Source organism: Ictalurus punctatus, chromosome 26 (assembly GCF_001660625.3).
Source record: "Ictalurus punctatus breed USDA103 chromosome 26, Coco_2.0, whole genome shotgun sequence".
Lineage (NCBI taxonomy): Eukaryota > Metazoa > Chordata > Actinopteri > Siluriformes > Ictaluridae > Ictalurus > Ictalurus punctatus.
The window spans coordinates 10,604,629-10,628,731 of NC_030441.2; the positions used below are offsets into that span (position 1 = coordinate 10,604,629).

Genomic DNA, 24,103 nt, shown 5'->3' on the forward strand with positions numbered 1-24,103 from the left:
GCCTCAGCAGTGATGCCATTGTATGCAGACTCACCAGTACAGGGGGGAAACTGAACATCTGTCCTAAACCCTGGCATCATGCACACCGGACTTGCTTGTAAGTAATGAGTTCAACTTGTCCAGAGTTCCTAAAAAGGGAGCTCTACAGGGTGTCCCAAAAGTCTGCATACATTGCCAGCACCATGTTAGTTGTGCCTTCGTCAGTAGATGTTGGTGGGCGTCCATTCTCAGGTTGTCCACAACACTTCCAGTATTTTTTTAATTAGTTAATAATTTGGCAACAGTATTGTGCGTGATATGTTTGCCATATTTCCTGTTAAAGTCCATCGCAACCTTGCGACAGCTTCCCAATCCAGCCATGAGAACGATTTCAATACGTTCTTCGTTTGTCAAAGGCATTCTTAAAGGCTGTCATCTCAAAAAATTGAATATCGTGGAAAAGTTCTTTTTTTTTTTTTTTGTAATTTAATTCAAAAAGTGGAACTTTCATATACTGTAGATTCATTACACATAAAGTGAAATATTTCAAGCCTTTTTTTTTGTTTTAATCTTGATGATTACAGCTCATGGAACTCAAAAATCCAGAATTTCAAAACATTAGTAACAGAAGCGTCAATAATTCAGCATTTTTTATAATACAGCATTTTTTAGTTCTGAATAGAGAAACATAACATTGAAAGATAAATAGTTAAACACAAATGAATTAACACTAATCAGTGTGAAAATTCAACCCAGTCTCTTGCTGCTTATTTCCAGCACATTGCATAAGATGAATATCAACATTCTGTCACAAACGTATACCTTGCGTGTCACCCGAATGCTCTGCTTCAGTGTAGTTTAACCAAGCCCACCTCTACCACTCGGTTATTTAAATAAGATCGATATGTCATGCCTAGGTTTGTGCTTTTCACGACATATGATTAGATTTACCAGACTCCTGTAATAAGCCTAAATTCTCCTCTTTTCTGCAAACACAGTTAGGTTCGCAAGTCATGTGGTGATGCAACACAGTAATGTTTTCAACATGTGGAAAGTCTCTGTATCCCAAAGAATTTCCAGCCTTAATATATTCTTTGTTTTGAAAATACCCACGTTACTGTGCCACCACAGCATTTGAAACATTGTTTGCTCTCTAATGCAATGCTTCATTAAGTCTAGATTCATTAAGAGTCAGGACTGAACGTTAACATTCTGTGTAAGTAGCATTGGCGCTAGATCTTTTGCAGATATTCAACAATTTCTACAATTTTGCGATATCCGGTGACATGAGCGACTAGACGTTGAAGTGGGCGTGTCCAGCGACGCGACAAAGTTGAGAAAAGTTGAACTTTTTGCATATTTGGATTGACTTGGTGCAGCAACTACCAAAAGGAGTGAAGACAGTAGAGTGCATGCTGTGATCCGCCATGCTGTCTGCGAGTCCGAATTGTTTTGTGGACCCAGACAGTCCGGTGCTTTCGCCACATATATGATGCATTAGTGAATTTTATATACAAACACTCTCCATCAAGAATGATTAGTTTTAGCGGCAAGAAAACTGGTTTGTTTTCAAAATTGGAATGCTAGTTGCGCCTCCCACTGATAAATGTTACTATGGCAACCAGTTGACTTCATAGTACAGCAACTGGTGACTTGCAGCGATAAAATCACTGTATGTATAAGCGCACCTTAAAGAGCTGTTAATGAGACTAATTGACTAAGTTATATGCTCTTCCGTACATGTACACAGTTTTGTTCACCTGCTTCCTGCATGTCTTATTGATTTCAGTCATAATAAACATAATAAGATGTAATAAACAAAAGGAAAAAAAACTTCCAAAAGAATAAAAAATAAACAAACAATAATTCCTTCTTACATGATATTGCTCTTATCAAAGGTACATTGTGGACAATAAATACTTGACCGTGACGTGTAAATATTGCAGTTTATTTCTTATCTACTTTGTCAATATTTGCCATGTTGTGTGCCAAGCTCAACAGTTTCGATGTAATCTTGCAAACACACCTTTATGCCTACTTGTGATGTTTTACTTTTTTTTGTATAAAGCTCAAATAAAATGATTAATTTTCTCTCTCAGGCTCAGAACAAGCATTCGGGCATTTTGGCTGCGGCGAAGGTGATTGACACTAAGACGGAAGAAGAGCTGGAGGATTACATGGTGGAGATTGAGATACTGGCATCTTGTAATCATGACAACATTGTCAAGCTTTTGGATGCCTTCTATTATGAGAGCAAACTCTGGGTGAGCACATATAATGTAGTATTATAGTCATTTTAATGCTAATTTGGTCCCATTCCCATACAGAATATTTTATGCCAAACCTTTTATAGCCTCATATTCATTTATCTAAATTAAAGAACATTGCACATTATATCAATTACCAAAATAAAATAAAATCAAATTCCATTAGTATTCAATCTTTTGTGGTTTATACACTGCTCTTCAAACATTTTTGAACCCTATATTTTAACATTTTTGTTTAAATTGCTTCCTTTTAAGTACATACCCTAACATATGCACGGACTAGGTGTAAGTGAATTGTTTGTGTGAAGTTTTTATAAAATGTTTATTAAACTGAGAAATTTTAGAAATGATGTTTATTTGGAATAATCTAGATCTATTCTAAACCGAAATGGCCACTCTAATTAGGCACTTGTAGCACACCATATAATTATGTTTAATAGTTAATACAGTTTACATTTACATTGTTTGGGTCTCTTTTTTTTGTTTCATCTTGTCGTTTCAAAATATTTTCATAATAATATTGTTAATTATGCTAACATTCATAAATAAAAATAGAAAATTTTATTATATTATTTTTATCATAACTAATCTCTAATTTAAGTAACTAAACTACAACTTCATATTTCATTACAAATCAACATAAGTAATATTACTATTAGAACTTAAATGCCTTTTTTAGTTAACAGTTAATTAGGTAAATGAACAGGTAACTAAGTAAAATTGGTGTTTTGGATTATATTATAATAATAATTATTATTATCTAACATAATTAACCCCTTCTGGTGATTATATAACTGCATGTTGCATTTAAATGACAAATTGGTGTTTTATTTCAAATGTTTTCTATATAAACTTAGATATAAACGTTGTTTGTATAAAGTGAACTAACTTTAGATCAGGTAAACTGACAGGTAACTAAAATTAGTTTCAGTTCAATAACTTAGTTCAAATAACCAACTAAGATTATTTTATTAAAAACCTAATTATGTAAGTACAGCATGCTTACTTGATGAAACTCTAGTCAGGTGGACCTTTCAGGGCCTGAAGTATTAAACCTGGATTTTAAAGAATTTTACGAGGTGAATTCACAATATATTACTTAAAATTTTAATTATGCATATAAAACTTGCATAAACATATTATATACTCACACAATTCAATTTGACATATAACGCATAAAGTTATGTAAACAATTGAACCTAAACTATGACACCGGTTTTAGTTAACAGTTAATTAACTTTATATTAACATTTGCTGCTGACTAAAAAGTGGTGTTTCATTTCATATTAGCCAGCATAACTTTATTTAAATCTATTACGTTTCTAACTTCATATGTTGACATATAAAATGCTCAATTTCTCCTACTTCAGCCTACTAATTGTTATGATTGCCTACTAGCTGGATTTGTAAACTTGAATTTAGTAGCACAAATCACTGAAAAAAATTCATGCTGGCTATGATAGAACGGCATTAGAACACACAGTGCATCACAGCCTGCTGTGTACGGGGCTGCATTGAGAGTGCCCATGCTGACCCCTGTCCACTACCGAAAGCACCTACAATGGGTTCAGTGGGTTCACAATGGCAAGCCTTCAGAGGCAGAGTGATGCTCTGGGTAATGTTCTGCTGGGAAATCTTTGTCCTGGCATTCATGTGGATGTTACTTTGACACATACCACCTACCTAAACATTGCAGACCAAGTACACCCCTTCATAGCAACGGTATTCCCTAATGGCAGTGGCGTCTTTAAGCAGGATAATGCGCCCTGCCACACTGCAAACATTGTTCAGGAATGGGCTGAGGAATATAAAGAGTTCAAGGTGTTGACTTGTCCTCCAAATTCTCCAGATCTCAATCCAATTGAGCGTCTGTGGGATGTGCCGGACAAACAAGTCTGATCCATGGAGGCCCCACCTCACAACTTACAGGACTTAAAGGATCTGCTGTTGACGTCTTGGTGCCAGATACCACAGCACACCTTCAGAGGTCTTATGCAGTCCATGCCTCGATAGGTCAGAGTTGTTTTGGCAGCACAAGAGGACCTACACAGTATTAGGCAGGTGGTTTTAATGTTATGGCTGATCAGTGTCTATATCAGTTAGCCTGATTTAACTCCATACCAAGTGGCAGTGTATTCTGACTGAAAAATCTGCTCCCCATTAATCCTTCTTACACTTGTGCTGCATAAGTATATGCTGCTTATGTATAACGTATATACATCATTTACGTCAAGAGGTGAGGTCAATGAATGTGTGTTAAAAAGCAAATTGGAGTGTGGAGGAGGCCTTTTACATTAAATATGAAGACAATGGACAGCTAAATTAGGGAGACAGCAAGCCGTGTTACATCACTGTGTTCCCAGTTTATTTCCTTCCTGTGGAAGAGAAGTTTGAAAATAGGACAGGCTCCAAACTGCCATTATCTTACTTACTGTATAAAATCAAGTCCTGGGTGGATATTATTTGCATTTATCAGGGAAACAGGTATTCAGTTGCTCTGTACTCAGGGAAATCCCGAGTAGGCAGTGTGCTATTGTATGTAGACTATTGTCCGAAGAGGCCAGTCATAATTACTTGGTTGTTATATTACTGCCCTACCTGTCCCTCGCCAGCTCCCTTTCATTTCATTGTGCACTGACAGATGGGTGTGTCGTATCTATGGAAGCATGCAGATTTCGATCAGGCTCAGAGGTTCAGGAAATAGACTCTACCAGCTTCCTTATGATGCTGTAAATGCAGGCCTGCGCTGTGAATGGAGAGGATTATATGTTAGCAATTGTAGGGTTCAAAAGTCCGAGTGCATTACCAATTGTTCTTACTCAGAAGTGCACAATGTATGAGTTATCAGTATGATTAGTCAATCATACACTTTTTAGAGTATACAGTATAGGAATGATGCAATATAATGCGTCAAATTTGGATCTAACTTCGTGTTTAGGATGTGTGGTGATAGCTAAAGATAGCACAATTAACTTGCTCAGTGTTTAATTTAGATTTTAGAAGCAGTTAATCATTATCACATTTTAAATCAATAGAGCATTTTATGTTGTACATATATAATATAACTGTGTCCACCTTAGTGTATCCTCCTACAAAGATATTTTAGACTTCTGATTATTTAGCTGGCTAGTTTGTTTTCATTTTACCAGTTAATGGACATGGAGATTGGCAATTTAGTATTAAGGTTTATTTAAGAGATAAGAGAGAAGTCATTTATTGTTTTATACAGTAACTGTTCATGTTTGTGAATAATACCTGAAAATTATGTTAGCTACTAACTTTGGATAGTTAAATTGTTTGCTGCAATAATTATACAGTTTCTATGCTAATATTAGAGTTAGACTGGCTAGTCTGGTCCACTAGCAAGAGCTAGATTAGCTGAAAATGCAGCTAGGTAAGTTAGCTAAGTAGCTATGCTGCTAATTTAGCATCAACAGTTATTGGCTTCATCTGAATATCTTTACTACTCTACTATACAGTAGGTGAAAAGCAGTATGCCAAGGAGTAGCACGTGTGAATTCTCAGTATTCATAAAACAGTAGGTGAGAAATACCTGAATGACCTACTGCTTCCACTGTGATTCTGCAGTAGGGACCCAGCGGATATTGCGCTGTCCCATAAGGCAACAGGACTGGCGCGAAAGAGCTGTCAGAATCAAAAATGGTGGAAGGCAACACATCAGCTCTTTTAAATTTGTAGGTCACATGACAATGCCAACATGGCGGATTGTATTCATAGTACACACATATACTTATCAGTACGTACTGTCTCAACGGCCAAACAGTAGGTACTGAATCGAATGCAGGTATTGTCATATTACGCAATTTCAGATGCAGAAATTAGCAAATAGTAGAATTAACGCTTTTACTAGAGTTGTCAAATTCTCTTAAAAGTTGTTACTTAATTAAACAACAGAAAACATTAGCCGCAGGTCTACACTGTGAATTTGTATTGCAAGAAAATACCAAAATAGTGTCAATAATTAACTAAAGATTAAGGTTTCAGATGTTTATTTTTGCACATATTTTTCCTCTTTACTTAAAAATCCACCATCCATCATCGACACATATTTTTTGCAGGAATACATTACACAAGCTGTGTAAACTATCTTCCTGTTCACTACATGTGCTCACTGCATAGGATATACTGTAACTTCTTACCTTTTACCTTAACTTTTAAACTTTTTTCATTGCACAAAGCTGTCTGAAATGCAAACCATTCTATTTGAATACACTGGTTCACACCATGCTGAGTCCCTGTTAATAGCAGGGTCGCCTCCTTTTGTGCTGTAAAATAAAGCTGATTACATGACCTCATTACCATGATTTTTGTGAGTGTGTGTGTATAGTTCATAACCCCAGGCAGTAGATTCAATTACACATTAACAGGATGTAATGTAATGGCCCAGTGGCTCCTCAGAGGCCTTTCCTCTAGATAGGAAACCTAAAGCCTATGCTATGACTGTGTGAGTGTGTGAATGGTCCATGTGGGGTGCTGTATTATTGTGTGCAGCATAAACAAAGCCTCACCCACCGTGAAATAACAGAAGGTGCTGCAGTGGATAGGATTGATCTGAAAGTGTGTGAGCTGTTACCATCGAAATAAAAACATATTCAAGCAAGAGCATTAATATAAATCTGTGATTTGTTTAGTAATTAATGACTATATATTATTTAACTAGCAAAGAATAAATAGTAGAAAGAGATCTGCTTTACTGGCTTCGTAGAAGCTCCATTGTTATAAATTGTTGTTTAGTCACAGTTGAGGCTGCTATTGTTCACCAGTGACTGTTGGTGTGTGTGTGTGAAATCTCTAATCCCATTAAAGAAAAAAAGACTAAGATTTGGCTTTGTGTCTCAGCATGAAATATTTCAATTTGCATTTATACAGACACATGCATGCATGCCCCCTACCAGCCCATCAGCTTGGTGTCCCATGATCCTCAGCCTGCCATGTCATCACAAAATCGTCAGTAAAGCACTTATCCTCATTCACTATTTCACTAATGGCACTAATGTGACACAAGTGACACTAATGACACTAATATTTGCAATCACACTACTTTCCTTAAATAACCCTCTCCAGTATTGTGTCTGTGACGAGTTCAAGATATTGTTATTTGCCTGTTTTGGTTAGTATTCTGACCACATTTCCTGTTTTAGTCTTGTCTAGTTTATTCCTGTTTGCTGATCACCTGTCTGTTAGCTTGCCTCATGTTTCTGAGTATTGCCTAGCCGCTTTGTTTGTTCACCATATTGGTTTTTAATAAAACCAGGAAACCTGAACTGATTTTTTACTCTTTTTTTTTTAATGCACACTTTTGGTTTGGTTTCCAACTGCACATAATTAAAAGAGCAAATAGAAATCTCTAAGGGTGGTGTGGGGCTAAAAACTTTAAGCTTGTAAAACTATTTTATTCAATGGTCTGAAATACCACAAGAAAGAACACAAAGCAAATATCTAGTTGAAAACAGATTGCGTATTGCATCCAGCATTTATTTTACTCTTTTTGTTTGTTGGTCCAAATATCCAGACCATATTTCATTTCTGCAGCACTACAGCTCTTCTCTTTGACTCAGATTGCGCCTTGTAGCTCACAGTTCCAAAAACACACTGCCCACAAACCAAAATACACGCTGTGGTTGGTTCACTTCCTGCAGTTGGGTTGATCCAGTCGAATCTCTTTCTCACTACAAAACTGGGATTAAGGGTGCTTACTGATAGTTGTGTTCCAGATGATGTACTATGCACTTACTCTATGCACTATATTCTCTACCATCTAGTATATGAATTTTAGAAGGGTAGTATCATCTCAGATGGAGCACTAACCCTTTTTTTTGCTAACCGGAAGTATACGCCGTTTATGGCAAATGATGTCACACGCACGTAATGCGACACCCCTAGCTTTAGCGGAATAACCAACGAAATGTCAATGAAAATGAATGTCTTAATTTTACACTTTTTGTCAATGTGACTTTTGATACCCAACTGGACATTTTTTGATTCAAGCTAATTTTGAGCCAGGATCAGCACTTGGTAGCCCTTCCCCTTTTCCGCTACGTTAGCAAAGCTGTGACCATTGCGTGCATGAAGTGTCCAACATTCCACACTTTATTTTTTTCCCCCGGTTAAATAAGAGCATTATCCGGGTACTTGAAGTGCACTTGTTCTCATTGAAATGATCAGTGTTAACAAACTACTCACACTATTTATACTACAAAACGACACAGAATTGTGCATAAGTATGCGATTTGGGGCGCACCTGATAAGTTTGTCATGTCTGCTGTTTGGTTTGGTTTGGTTTCGCACTGCACATAATTAAACAAATCCAAAATAACCCAGAATACATGCTACGTTTTGTTCAACCCCTGCAGTTGAGTTGATTCAGAGTCGTGTCACTTTCTCTCTTAAATCATACTGCTACTACAGAGTTCAGGTGTAATGAGACTGAGACTCAAATCATGCACAAGGTCTAGGGCCGGTTGTTTTGCTCCACAACTGTGTGATTGCGGTTTTTTTTTGTTACACAACAGGGTTCGATTCAAACGGACTAAGCACTGCATATTTGAGGGATCCTGAGAATCATACACATCTATTGTTATCATAATTTTATAAGCTTGGACCTATACCAGACTAATGTTAGCTGGATGAAGCTCTCAGTATCCGTCTCAGTGTTCAGTATGTTTGTGTGATCAGTGTGTGTGACACTGTAACTCCTATACTGTAGGTGATGTGTTAAGATCTTTTGTCTACAGATTCTGATCGAGTTTTGTGCTGGAGGTGCTGTGGATGCAGTGATGCTTGGTGAGTAATTTCATATATTAATGTCAATAATGTAAAAAGAAATACTAACAGTAATTGCACTGTGTTTTCCAATTGAGTACTAAGTATTCTTTAAACCTTTTCTTTTTTCTACCTCAGCTTTCAAATAAAGCTGAACCAGGCATGTAGTATTCCAGTTTAGTAGAGGTGTACAGGTGCAGAAATGTAGACTGTTCAGAAGCTGTTGATGGAAATTTTAAAAACGTCAGAATGTAGTTTGTCTGTAAATGTTTCCGGACAATAGGCTATTGTACATGCTGCGAGTTCAGCCGGATTAGTACAACCGGTCACAGTGAGTCAGTCCACTTTGGTTTAAAAGCTTATTGTAAGGAGATGTGTTCACAGAGGATTTCAGTGTACGCCGATTTGGCATCATAGAAATGTACAAACGAAATGTGGCCACATACAACCCTGTAAATGTTCCGAGTGCATTCGGACCTGTATTTGGCGCTGTCCACTTTCGACCCTATTACCCAAGGCTGATTTTAACAAATGACCCGCCAACCATTTTTTTCCCTGATTAAAACAGCAGATAAGTCAACATGAATCTGGAATAACTGGCAGTTGTTTTGTTCTCTCTGATAGTAGCTGACCTCTTGGAGCCCCGCCCCCTTCCCCTAATCTTGTCTGTTCACAATTTTCTCACTTGAAAGATATAGTGAAAAATGTGTGAAATAAACTCTATCAATGTATGTTTAACTTATCTAACATTAGACAATTATACTCTCTCTCTCTCTCTCTCTCTCTATATATATATATATATATATATATATATATATATATATATATACTATTGTATATACAGTTAACTATAATTACTATGGATGCCACCAAAAATGTTCATCCGGTAATAAAAACAAATTGCCGATAGAGAAAAAAAAAGATTAAACAGACCTATAATAAAAATAATACTTTTTAATGCTAATGATAATTAGAAAGTGAAACAAGTAAAAACAATGTTTGCTCTAGTTAAGAAAAGTTTATATGCACCCTTTATAATTAATTGCTGTACATTACATCTTTTTCCTAGACTAGGAAGAAAGAAAGTAATGTCAACTGTCTACTTTTCTGCATGGAAACTTTATTAATTACATCTTAATTAAAAACAGCTAAGCGGCCTCCAAGCTCCTGGTGGTTACCGTAAACCATGTATATATGTGCTACTTTTTCTACCTTGGACAAGTGATTTTTGGAGGAAATGTTTTTTGTATTGCGTTTGTACCCGCACCCTAGACCACGGAGTCTTTATGATTACATCACTTCTTAGTTACAAGTCTATAGTATCCAGGTTCTTCTCACACCACCTACTTCTCCATCTACATCAAAAACTACAGCCAAATCCTTTTTTTTTTTTTACTTAGTGTGTTACACCTTTAACACTCCCATTGCTGTTCTGTTCTGTTTTGTTTTAATATCTCAAGTCTCCCAACAAATCTATATCGGGGCCCCTAGTGGTGTGCTAGTTCCTTTTAAATATACTTAAAATCGTGTTTGTTGTTGATTTTTTTTTTTCTCAGACAGCTGTTTTGTTGTTTGAAGAATGCGGATGGTTTTAGAGTTTAACACTTTTGTTATGTGTGTATGTGTGTATGTGTTTATGCATGTATGTATGTATGTATGCGTGTGTAGAGTTGGAGAGGCCACTGACTGAGCCACAGATCAGGGTGGTGTGTAAGCAGACTCTCGATGCGTTGCTCTACCTGCATGAGAACAAAGTCATCCACCGAGACCTGAAGGCTGGAAACATCCTGCTCACACTTGATGGTCAAGTCAAACTTGGTGTGTATCTCAGTGAAGTCATTGAGTTCATGTCGTCACTTCATTAATCGCTGACCTCTCTAGCTACTCTCTGGTCTGATCAGATACCTTCAGCTTAATAAATGCATGTTTTAACAGAGGATCTGCTACAGAAGTAACAATAATTCATGTTTAGGGAACTATTGTTGTTGAAATACATTTTTGTTCATACATTGATCGGCTCTGCGACAGTATTTTGAAAACTCCCAAATAGCACTCCTAATCTCGGTCTTTTTTTTTATTGTTCTTTGTAAGTAGTTTATGTCGATGTTACTGGTGTTACAACTTTTTTATTGTTATTGGCCCCATATAAAAGTTGTACTGTGTAGAGGAAATAAGCTATTTCCATCTGTAGTGAATCATAATAGCAAGTATTCTCATTGTTTGTATCTTTCATACACAGACTTAACTTCTGTTTATCTTTTAGGTACAAACACCTTTCAGCAATATTACTGGCTAGACACACATACTATGGAAATGTAGTGTTGTTTCAGGCAGCATGTAATGAGTGAGTTACTCTCAGCCGTGACGGCATGCACTAACAGCCAAAGAAAGAGAGACTATTTGCAAGTCAATGTTAGGACGCCACTAAGAGGTTTAAACAAATCAGAACAGATGCTTTTTGCTGCTACTGAGTCGTGGTGCTGGTTTTTGCAAGCCAGTAAAATAAGGTATAATTTGATGCACGAGTGACATTCAGTGATACTTTTGAAATACTATTGACATTGTATTAAAATGCAATGAAAATATGAAATCAAAATGGGTGTTATAGACACCAGTATGATAGTATACCTAGCAAATCTTTTCTAGACAGATTCTCTCATAGTCTTGTATTCATCCAAGCGTCGGTCCAAAAATTGTAAAGTTGGTTGCTTCTAAGGAATAAGAATGTGCAAAAAAAAAATTATATATATATATATATATATATATATATATATATATATATATATATATATGTCCATGTACCTTGTAATGTGGTATAGAGATCGGGTTTTGTTCCAAGTATCTAGGACCATCCTGAGCCAAGATACTGAGGTTTTCGTAAACCGCCGTATAACCATTGACAATTTAGTTGCAGTGATTACCTATATGTATTGGGTAATCACTCATAAAAAATGTGGAAAATTAAAAATGGTCGAGCAACCTGTATTGGATCACTTGAGATGGAATGACCCCCAATTAAATGCTCTCTAGAACATATCGGTCTTGCCCATGGGGGTGGGTGTTGCTCTACGTTAGCAGCTTGTTAAAAGGAAAAATGGTTTGTCTGTGTATTTTTGGCTGTGCGTCTTCCCACACACTAATCCAACTAACCCTTGGTTGAAAAAAAATGATTGGAGTGTATTTGCTGGTGGAACTTTTTGGCTAGTTTGCTAAGATACTGTATGGTTTGCCTAGATTGGGCATAGGTGTGAAGTATCTTGAAAGGCCGGACTCCGGGTTTCAGAAGGGATACAGAATCATATCATGGCTTTCAAGACATTTCATGGCGGTGTTAACATTGTGTCCAACAGCATTGTGATGCATTGTAATGTAGGACAGTTTATTATTTCTCCAAGACATTGACCTAAAATGTTTAGAACAGACACGTGGCAGACTAAATTTAGTCTGTCACTGGAACACAGACCTAAGGACATTTTTTTTCCTCTCCAGCGGATTTCGGGGTGTCTGCCAAAAACACAAAAACGCTCCAGAGACGAGACTCCTTCATTGGAACCCCATACTGGTGAGCCAGTAAAAAAATTACAGGTTGTAAACATCAGTTTTCAGTCTGTACAGTATTATTAAAACGTTTCCGTTCCTTTCTTTCCCTTTCATTCTGGAACTTTCACATACACCCAAACAAACTCAGGATGGCACCAGAGGTGGTGATGTGCGAGACTTCGAAGGACAGGCCATATGACTTCAAGGCAGATATCTGGTCCCTCGGCGTCACCCTGATTGAGATGGCCCAGATCGAGCCACCCAATCATGAGATGAACCCCATGAGGGTGCTCCTAAAAATCGCCAAGGCCGACCCGCCCACACTTATGCAGCCCTCCAAATGGTGAGACAAAATGAAAGACAGTGGGCATATCCTGTAAATACTGCAACAAATGGAAACATCCACAGCGGTGGAAATCACAACGCACCACTATGAAATTTACATGTATTATTGAGTTCTTACAGTTTTTACCCGTCTTGACTGATCGCTTGAACTGAATAGGTTTAATTGACACCTTTATAACTGAAAAACAAGTAGACTTAATAATATCAACTTGGACCTCATGTGTTCTGTCAGTGGAAAGTCCAGGAATAAAATGCAGATAATATCTAACTTTGTGCCATTAGTATTATATATATTGAACTCTTCTTGGCTGAAATGAAGCCCCAGAGAGCTAAACATCTCTTAAGAGTTGGAAATTACGGATACAAACTTAACTAGAAGAACTTTAGAACTAAAGCCTAGTCATGTTTTTTAGAGCAGAGTATTAACGTTGTTAATTTAGAGTAGAGGAGGTAAAACATTCATGACCAACTGTTGTTATTGTTTCAGCAGTAAGGATAAGCAATATTGTTCAATTTCATTTCCCAAATCTCTCTTCACTAATAAAGAGAAAATGGGTGTTTGTGTACAGGACACAGTAGGGAACATAAAGAACTTAGGATAGTGATCCATTGTTGCAGTAAACTAATGCCTTGTTTGATGGATTATTTTTTAGAAGCAGAAATGTTTTTTCCGTCTATACAGAGCTGCTGAAACACTTTTGCCTAAGTCTAATTTTTATTGAATATTGTTAAAAGGTATTTGTTTGGGAAGAGTTGGCTCTATGCAAATGATATATAAAGATATATACAGTCTTTATCAACAAATGTCTTTCCCAGGTCTCCAGAGTTCAGTGACTTTCTGAGACATGCTCTGGATAAGAATCTAGACAACAGATGGAGCGCAACACAGCTCCTTCGGGTGAGTTGCCCTGTTCCGCCGCTCTATAATGTGATATGCGGTGTGTCCCAAATGCCAGTTATTTCTAACTACACATTTATTATGTAAATATTTTGGGATTTGCCCCTAGAGGTCAGCTGATAGTGGATTTTACCAATACCGATAACTAAGTTAAGCAGTACCTGCTGATAACCGATTAATAAACCTATAGTTTTTTTAAATTGATAGAAATGTATATAAAATCATATAAATATTACTGAACTTTATTACAAAAATACATAGTACTGACTGTACAATGAAAATGTACTTTTGTAAAAAATAAATGTGTAAATATTAATATATTTTAACTATTAATATTGGTTATACATGTAGATGTTGACCTGCTATGGCATTAATAAAATAAATAAAAGATATACATCCAAACTGGACCAAAAGTAACACTCCAAATAAGAAATAAAATGGAGACATCCAAAATGAATCAAAAAAACACTTCAAATAACACAACAAAATTTGTCAGTGATAGTTGTTATTTTGCCCCCAGAGGCTGCTCTCGTACTGTATAATGACAGCAGACCTTTCTCAGTCGCTTCCATTCCATTTACTATCAGTGTGGATTTTTGCCGATAACAGATAGCTCCAACAATCGGTTATTGGTGCTGATTAATTGGCAAAACCGATCAATCGGTTGACCTCTATTCAATTCAGTTTTATTTGTATAGCGCTTTTAACAATGGACATTGTCTCAAAGCAGCTTTACAGAAACATATAAATGACCTCTACATGCCACTAATCTGTAACAAACTGTTGTACTATTGTTAGAGCAATCAAAAACTGTTCTCAGATCAGTTTAAGGTGTCCATGTCCTTTTGTCGCTGGTATCAGCCACCTCAAGGACTATGGTTTTAAGGAGGCTAGTAGATGAACAAGTTCCCTCACACATGTGTAGACATAAACACAAATTACATGGCAGCTGTGTGATTGTACATTTTGAGCAGGATGAATGGAGCTGAAAATGCAGTGTTTTTGTTACAATATCAAAGAAGTTCACTAGATGGTACTGGAACTTTGAGTGGAACCAGGTTCTGTGGTCTGGAACTTTTGTTTGTCAAAACAATGTAGCATTGGTGAAGAAGGATGGTTATATACTGTAAAAAAAAAAAAAAAAAAAGCACCTAATCCACACTGTTCAGTATGGTGGAAGTTCTGTGATGTTGTGGGGGTTTTTTTTCCCCTCCAACCTTGTTAGTATACATGGAATCATGAACTCCATGAAGTACCAGTAGATTTGACCACAGTGTTTGAAATGGCCATCCCAGTCCCCTGACATAAACTCCACTGGAAACCTGTAGAGTGAGTTTACAGTAACTGTATTCACTGATAGTAATGCATGTGTTGTCTTTTTGTGTGTTCAGCACCCATTTGTGAGCAGCGTTACTGATAGTAAACCACTACGAGAGCTGATAGCAGAAGCCAAAGCTGAAGTCACAGAGGAGATAGAGGAGTCGAAGGAGGACGATGAGGAAGATGATCACGAGGGACAGCTGGTGAGGGAATTGCAAAAACGATAAATATTCTTTGCATATTATTTAATTTCTTAACTGATCTAGATGTCCATTTTAGTCATTTTAGTAGTTTAAATTCCAGAAACTGTTCACTCAGCATGTAGAACAAATGTCATGGTACAATGGTTTTGGAAACTAGGCCCAATTGAGCTTTTACAGATGTCAGCCATATTGTTTGTGCTCAAAATATATTATGCTTAGGGCAGGAGGAGGGCAAGTGGTCAGCTAGCAATATGGAAAATGGCCTAAAATTGATATTCCTCACATAATGACTGACAGGGGCACCAACATTTATGGTTTAGCTGCAGTATTAACCGTAGCATTAGCCGTAGCCACCTGAAAGCTACAAAGCTACCTGAAAGTTTCTGTTTTCTCAGCTAAAGCAGTAGTGAGACCAAATGTGAATAAAATTCACTTGGCTGAAGGGCAGTTAATTCATCGATGGGGAAGGGATGCGTGATTGTTTTTATTATTAGCTGACTTTATCTCAGTGAACTTTGACCTGTGAATTCACAAAAAGCCGTGGTTTTGTAAGCCAGTAGGAACCAAGTGGACAGGACTGTTATCTCTTTGGACAGGAAAAAATGATGTATCTTATTATTATTATCAAAGTAGCATTTCCCCAAACATATGCCTCTCTTTTGGCTTACTCTTGCTTGAGGCACATCTGGAAGAAATACAATCTTGCCCACTGACACTCAGTAGGGATTTTGTGGCTGCCTGCTCGGATTTTCTTGTCAGAAATGTTGCCACGTGTTTCGAGAAACTTGAGTAAAACACACCAACAACACCTTAAAGGGGACACAGCAACTGGATTTAAATTTACACACAAAATCCTGAGTACATTACATTGGAAATCAGACTTTACGATTTCCCTTAAATTATACATGAGCAAATCAACTGCACTTACATAACATACAGAGAACAAGCTACAGCCAAATGTATTTCTAAATACACTGTTTCATGGTTTATAAATGCTGATTGTAGCTAATTTAATATTCACTGGACCAGATGAAAAGTGCATGAAGTGGATGACTTTGTAAGATTCACGTTCCACAAATTTGACAAGGCTAAAATGACTGTTGAAAGAGACAATGACTACGTTTAGTTTTGAGTCGTGTAAACGCTGGAATCTAATTGACCAATCCAGATTAAGACAATGTTCTGATTCCCTAAATTCTGATTCCCACAACTGGAATGTCCCTGTTTTCATTGGAAATTTGTTGCATGTAAACACCTTCTTCAGAAAATCCACTAAAAGGAGATATATGTGCATGCTCATTCTGCCAGGAATTGTGGGTAGCAACGGCAGCATCTTGAATATCCTGGGAAATAATAGTGAGAAAGGAAAAGCACATATGTAGATTTGCATACTTACAACAACCATGTATACAGGAATATTCCGATGCCTGTATGCATATAGCCATCGTATTCTGAATATGGCTGCAACCTGAATAGAAACCTTAAACAGAATTTGATGTGCATGTAAACGTAGTCAACGTTTAATTTTTGAGTGTTGTGTTCATCAACATTGTGGATGGAAACTTCAGCTCATGTACAGTATCCTCCTCATAGTGTCCTCAGAGGTATTTTATCCATGTCTTAATTTTTTTGATTCTTTTCTGTTTCTGTTCGACCTCATCCCACCATGGCCAGCCTGTGAATATGGATAATTATGATGTTTGTGGCAATTTCATTATTGGTGGTCTTATGTTATATTGCTTCCCTTCATGTAGCTGATTCCTGGACACAAGCGTGCTTCATCTGACATCAGTATTGGAAGCTCTGAGGATGAGAAGCTTTCTCAGTCACCTTCTACCTTGGAAGCGGTTCCAGAAAAAAATGAGGAATTTGGTGTTCCTAAGAGCCCGACGGCTGAACCTGAAATTTCCAATTCCATCCCGAATGTACCAGAACCATCTACTGAAGAACCTGCAGAGGAATCAGTTTCCAACATGAAACCTCAGGATCAAGAAGATGAGAACATTGTAGAAATCAAGCCAGATGTACCTTCTACTCCACTACATATACTGGAGTCACCAGAGGAGATGAAAAATATGGGAGATAAGGTGGGCCCAGCTGTTGATAATGTGACCGTAATCAAGAACATGGATGCAGCGGTGAAGGACGAGCTCACACCTGAGAATTCCATCAAGCAGGTTGATGGACCTATTGCAGTGCCCGAAGAGAAACCTATGCCTCTGACTTCTCCTGTGAAAGAACAGGATAAAGGTGAAACGCCTTCTCCAGAGAATGAAAGTCCTCTGAAGCCCAGATTTCAAAAGAAAGCCTCTGGAAGTGGGTCAGCAGCAGATAACAGCAGCATCGACCTAAACCTGTCCATCTCCAGCTTCATAAACAAATCCAAAGAGGCAGGATCGATTTCTGTACAGGTACGAATTTTAATTGAAGGAGTTTTGGTATATTTTTAAGGATATTAAGGAAATATTGATTCAGTTGTAATGGTTGTTAAAATACGCACCTCAGCAAAGCCAGTTTCATGTTTCAATAGGAAAGGAAGCGTCAGAAGAAGACCCTGAAAAAAACCCGCAAGTTCATCGTGGATGGAGTGGAAGTTAGCGTAACGACGTCCAAGATTGTCACGGATAATGACACCAAAAACGAGGAGATGAGATTCCTAAGGTGAACTACTCTGAACTACTCCTCCTTCTGAGCTACTCTGAAATTGTGGCACCTGGCGAATCTAGCTTCAAGATTGTACATTAGTTTTAGACCCTAAATGATTTATAGCATACTAGGTGATTTTGCTAGTGATTTTAATGTTAGCTATGAGAGTAAACTGTCAAGTCGACAGTGTAGGTTTCCACCAGTCGACAGTGTAGGTTAAAGCCTGTTAAGTCTTTGCACAAACATGCATTAAAGCATGCTTGTGTATTAGATTTGGGTTTATGGGTAAGCATTGAGCACAGAGGCGTATTCATGAGCTGATGGACACCTACAAAATCCTAACTGTGTGATTATATGTATCTATGATACTAACTGGTTGAGATGGGGAGATACAGTGCCCTCCGTTAATATTGGCACCCTTGGTAAATATGAGCAAAGAAGGCTGTGAAAAATCGTCTTTTATTGTTTAACCTTTTGATAGTTTGTTAAAAAAATTCACAAAAATACTCTGCTCTCATGGATATCAAACAACTGCAAACACAACACAGGTTTATAAAATAAAAAAAAAACTCTTAATAAATCTTGTTAACTACAGGTGTGCGACAATTATTGGCACCCTTTTAGTCAATACTTTCTGCTACCTCCCTTTGCCAAGATAACAGCTGTGAGTCTTCTCCTATAATGCCTGATGAGGTTGGAGAATACATATCAAGGGATCTTAGAACATTCCTCCATACAGAATCTCTCCAGATCCTTCACATTCCACGCTGGTGGACTCTCCTCTTCAGTTCACCCCACAGGTTTTCTATGGGTTTCAAGTTTGGGGACTAGGCTGGCCATGGCACGACCTTGAATTTGTGGTCAGTAAACCAGTCAGGTTTTCATTTAATATCTGTTGATATTTGATAGAGTCCATGATGCCATGTATCCTAACAACATGTCCAGGTAATCTGGCAGGAAAACAGCCCCAAAACATTAAAGAGCCACCTCCATATTTAACCGTGGGCATGAGGTACTTTTTCATATGGCTACCTCTATGTGTTTACTACTGTTTATGGCAAGCTTTTTGAATATTTGATTACATCCTGTACATGAAATCAAAGTGAACTTTGAAATCTTAGGGCAGAGAAAGCATAAATAATTCATTTTGCAATTTGGGGGGAATTACAAAAGACACAGTGTTTTGAAGGATGCACATCAACAATGAAATGCTGATGTTTGAATGGCCTCAGGAAAGAAAAGGCAGGAAGAATGCTTCTGTCAACTAACACTTCCTGTCTGTGTTGGTGCATATCCTGTTAGGCAGACTAGGATGTCCTTTTGGTGCTGATTCAAGGCAAATTTCACACATAATTGCACACAAAGTTGTGAAACTTCTTTTTTCTCCCCAGTTATTCTAGTACTGACACTGTGTGTGTATGTGTTTGTGTGTGTATGTGTGTGTGGACAGACGTCAAGAGCTACGAGAGCTGAGGTTGTTGCAGAAAGAGGAGCAGAGAGCCCAACAGCAGCTCAGCAACAAACTACAGCAGCAGAGGGAGCAGATCTCCAGACGTTTCGAGCAGGAGACCGCTGTCAGTGTTTGTTCTGTAATATTGAAAAACAGCACAGACATTCTCAGCTCACATATCACTGTGACATTAATGGTGCACACGCTATTGTTTTGTTCACCTCCCACAGCTGAGTTGAGTCAGGGTTGAATTACGTTCCAACTGCATTAGAATTCACTTGGAAATGAAATGAGACCTTATGTAAGCTGTTATTAGAGAAACAATAATGTGTTAAAACAAGTGAATTAATATTAACCTTGCATTCGACCTACTGTTCTAGCCGTGCTGTTGGAGAAATTAGTCAACAGCTTCTGACCAATCAGAATCAAGAACTGAACTGCGCTGTGGTATAATGTGAATAATCTGATTATTAAGCTTTTGGTGTTCTATTTTCTCATCTCTCAGATCAAGAAGCGTCAGTACGATACAGAGGTGGAGAACATGGAGCGGCAGCAGAAGCAGACTGTTGAGCGACTCGAGCAAGAGCACACCAACCACCTCCGCGATGAGGCCAAGAGGATCAAAGGCGAGCAGGACAAGGAGCTGTCAAAGATTCAAAACATGCTAAAGAACCGCAAGAAAGAGGTATGAACCTGGCAGCCTGGGGGAAGGATAAGGGGAAATTAGAGAATGTGGTACAAGACAGATTTACATATTTGTGCCACATTTCATTCAAAATCGATTATTAAGTGGTTAAAATTATAATCATTCACTGTATGGCCAAAAGTATGAGAACTCTGAACCATCACTCCCATACGAACTTGTTGACCATCCCATTCCAAAATCATGGGCATCAGTACAGAATTGGTCCTTCTTTGCTGCGGTAACAGCCTCCACTCTTCTGGGAAGGCTTTCCACCAGATTTTATAATATACCCATGTGATGTTGTGCCCATTCAGCCACAAGAGCATTAGTGAGGTCATATACTTGAGTTTTTCTACTCCATCCTTGGCATATCGTTATGGAGCTCGCTTTGTGCACAGGGGCATTGTCATGTGGAATAGGTTTGGGCTCAACCCATTTGTCCCACTGAAGGATCATCTTAATTTTATAGCATACAGTGACATTTTAGACACTTGTGGGCGTCCATCTTTGTCGCAACAGTTTTAGGAAAGTCGACATACTGTATGGGTGCGATGGTCCACATACATTTGGCCATATAGTGTATATCATACAGTCATGTGAAAAAATAAATACACCACATGGAAATTGTTGGCTTTTTTGACATATTTGGTAAACATCTGATCATCTTTGAAACAGTGACTATTAATAAAGTTGATATAACTGAATAAAACTACAAGAAAAGTATTTGGATTTCTTCTGTTTTTGTGTATATCTCATACTAAATAGTTTTAGATCTTCAAACGAAATATAACATAAAACAAAGGCAACCTGGGTAAACACACAATACAGGTTTTTAAAAAAAAAAAAATTTTTATTGAAGCAAAAAAAGTTACCCAACACCTATCAGCAATGTGAAAAAGTAATTGCCCCCTTAAACATTAAATCTGGTTGTGCCACCTTTAGCAGCAATAACTGCAACCAAATGCTTCTGATAACTGGAGATCAGTCTTTCGCTTACTTCTAGGACTTACTCCTATGCTTTGAATCATTGTCTTGCTGCATAATCCAGTTCCGCTTGAATTTCAACTTATGGACTGAAGACCGGACATTCTCCCTTAGGATTTTCTGGTAAAGAGCAGAATTCATGTTTCTCTCAATTATTGCAATTTGCCCGGTCTCTGAAGCAGCAAAGCATCCCCACACCATCACACTTCCACCACCATGCTTGACCGTATGCTGTGTTTATGTACCGTATGCATATGCTGTTCTTTTTGTGGAATTCTGTGTTTGGTTTACGCCAGATGTAACGGGACTCCTGTCTTTCAAACAATTCCACTTTCGACTCAATCCACTGAACATTCTCCCAAAAGGTTTAAGGATCATCAAGGTGTGTTTTGGCAAAATTCAGACGAGCCTTCTGGGTTAGCAGTGGTTTTCACCTCGCCACTCTTCCATGGATGCTATATTTACCCAGTGTCTTTCTGATAGTGGAGTCATGAACAGTGACCTTTATTGATGCAAGAGAGGCCTGTAGTTCTTTTGATGGTGTCCTTGGCTCTTTTGTGACTTGTTGGATGAGGCGGTGCTTTGCTCTTGGAGGAATTTTGGAAGGTCGGCCACTTCTGGGAAGGTTCACTACTGTGCCATGTTTTTCCATTTGGAGATAATGGATTCCTGATCATTTCTGGAATTTCTTTCAATTTTGGCATGGTGTGTTATTGGGTAAGACCTTTTAACCAACTTCATGCTGTTGAAAAAGTTCTATTTAAGTGCTCAATTGATTGAACAGGGTTTGCAGTAATCAGGCCTGGTTGTGTCTAGTCCAGCTGAACCCCGTTATGAATGCAGTTTCATAGATTTGGGGAATTAGTAACTACGGGGGCAAATACATTTTCACACAGGCCAGTTGGTATTGGATAATAGTATTGCTTCAATAAATAACATTATCATTTAAAAACTGTATTTTGTGTTTATTCAGGTTTCCTTTGTTTTATCTTAGATTTTGTTTTAATTTCTGAAACAATTCAGTATGAGATATACACAAAAACAGAAGAAATCAGTAGTGGGGCAAATACTTTTTGCACAGTACTGTACATTGTGCTGCCCGCCACATGACTGAATGATTGGATAACTGCATAAATGAACTGGTGTATAGGTGTTCCTATTAAAGTGGATGGTGATTGTATATTGGCATTTCAGCAGATTTTTTGTTGGGGGTATATTTCCCTAGTTTACAGGTGAAAGCCTGGAGTGCTATGTTTAATCGATGCAGGAGTATGCGAAATTAAAATACACAGTAATTTAGATGCTTACTGAATACCTTCTATGGAAGTCTAAGTATGTATGTAGTGTTTGTAGTGGCATATTTTAAACATATATAACAGCTGCTCATAGGCTTCCGTTATAAAGTACAAAGTTAAGTGAGTTTTCCATTCCTTTCTCAGTACAGGAAAGTGTTTTCAAATCTGTGTCAGTGGTAATGCTACAGATGTGCTGGATAGAGATTAGGTTAAAATCTCTATTATTAAAAGTATTCCTTTGAATTCAGCCAGCTGTGTCAGCGAATACAATTCTGTCTTGGTTCTGTAGTGCTGTGGTAAATTTGTGTACAACAAATGCAAATGTTCATTTAATGTTAAATTGAATATCTGAGCTAGAACAAGTCATGAGTGCAAATAGTGAATCCTCAGGGTTTTTGTTTGAACATTTAATGGATAAAAATATGCTCATATTTGAAATATGGAATGTATGGCAAGTGCAATGTGCTGGCAGTTTCCAGCTTTTGCTTTACTGTCTTATAAAAGTGTTTGACTTCTTTATTGTCTCATTTCTCTTTCTTGCTAAGGAGCAGGAGTTCTTGCAGAAACAGCAGCAGGAACTGGATGGCGCTCTGAAGAAGATTATCCAGCAACACAAGTGTGAGGTGGCCACCGTGGAAAGAGGCTGCCTCAACCACAAACAGCAGCTACTCCGAGGTGAGGCTTAATGTTTTTGAGCCTTATAAAGCGGCTAATGCCAGTCATGTGCCATTCACACATTGCTACCTTTGTTCTCATGAATGTACTGTCGTGAGTTGCAGAGGCAATAGGTAGTCATGTGATCCGGAGAAAGCAAAATAAGAGGTTATAGCTAACGCTAGCTCTGTATATAACTCTATGGTCTAATTCTCCTGATTTGTCTACAGCAAGGGAGGTAGCAATGTGGGAGCTAGAAGAGCGGCATCTACAGGAGAAACACCAACTATTTAAGCAGCAACTCAAGGACCAGTATTTCATGCAGAGACACCAGCTACTCAAAAGACATGAGAAGGTCCGACTGCTCCTTTTAAATCCTCTCGTTCTGCATGCATGAAGACTATGAAATGATCTGTTACCCAAAGATAGCTGTGAATATAAAAACTTTGAGAGAATCAAATACAGTTCAAATAGGATCTTTTTAGTATATAATTAGTTCAGGGCTTCAGTTTTATTTCCTGTTAGTTTGTATTACTGAAATAAAACATTAACCAGTCTGTGGTGTATAAGGACGTTATTGATTTAACCTGCAAATTCTCCAGGGCGGCATGGTAATAGTAATCTTGTTTATTTTCTCTTAACTTTGGAACCAATTAAAGCCCTAAGTAAGTAACTACTTAAAAATGTAAGTATGTATGTACTTTTAGGTATGTAAGTAAATAATGAATTAAAAATAAGTCAGACTATGTGAATAAATATATTTGTACAATTAAGTGAAAATAACTATGTATGTAAGTTTATACATTTAAATGAGAGAAGGTAAGTACACAAGTAAAAGTATGCATGCATGCATGTATATATGTAAATAGGTAAGTGAAAATAAGTAGGCAAGTACATACTTAAGTAAAATAAAATAAACATTAAAAGTATGACTGTAACTAAATGTAGTAAGTAAGCAAGTATGTACGAAAATGGGTGAAATTATATGTGTGACTGTGGTTAAGTGAAGGTAAGTATGTATGTAAATAAGTAATTAAATTAAATACAAGTAAGT

At 37.6% G+C, this 24,103-nt stretch overlaps 1 protein-coding gene across 3 annotated transcripts in view; it reads left to right on the forward strand.

Moving 5' to 3' along the window:
* Positions 1–24,103, forward strand: part of slkb (STE20-like kinase b) — a 33,350-nt gene that overhangs the window by 3,684 nt on the left and 5,563 nt on the right. For 2 of the 3 annotated variants that reach the window (XM_017458250.3, XM_053676027.1), the window contains exons 2-14: positions 2,079–2,243; positions 9,002–9,050; positions 10,698–10,847; positions 12,519–12,591; positions 12,718–12,912; positions 13,731–13,812; positions 15,204–15,335; positions 17,090–17,746; positions 17,866–17,996; positions 19,432–19,555; positions 19,937–20,116; positions 22,941–23,070; positions 23,280–23,404. In XM_017458250.3, the coding sequence (XP_017313739.1) occupies positions 2,079–2,243; positions 9,002–9,050; positions 10,698–10,847; positions 12,519–12,591; positions 12,718–12,912; positions 13,731–13,812; positions 15,204–15,335; positions 17,090–17,746; positions 17,866–17,996; positions 19,432–19,555; positions 19,937–20,116; positions 22,941–23,070; positions 23,280–23,404 (2,193 nt within the window). The remainder of the gene's footprint in view (positions 1–2,078; positions 2,244–9,001; positions 9,051–10,697; positions 10,848–12,518; positions 12,592–12,717; positions 12,913–13,730; positions 13,813–15,203; positions 15,336–17,089; positions 17,747–17,865; positions 17,997–19,431; positions 19,556–19,936; positions 20,117–22,940; positions 23,071–23,279; positions 23,405–24,103) is intronic. The other variant, XM_017458251.3, reaches the window with a different exon arrangement.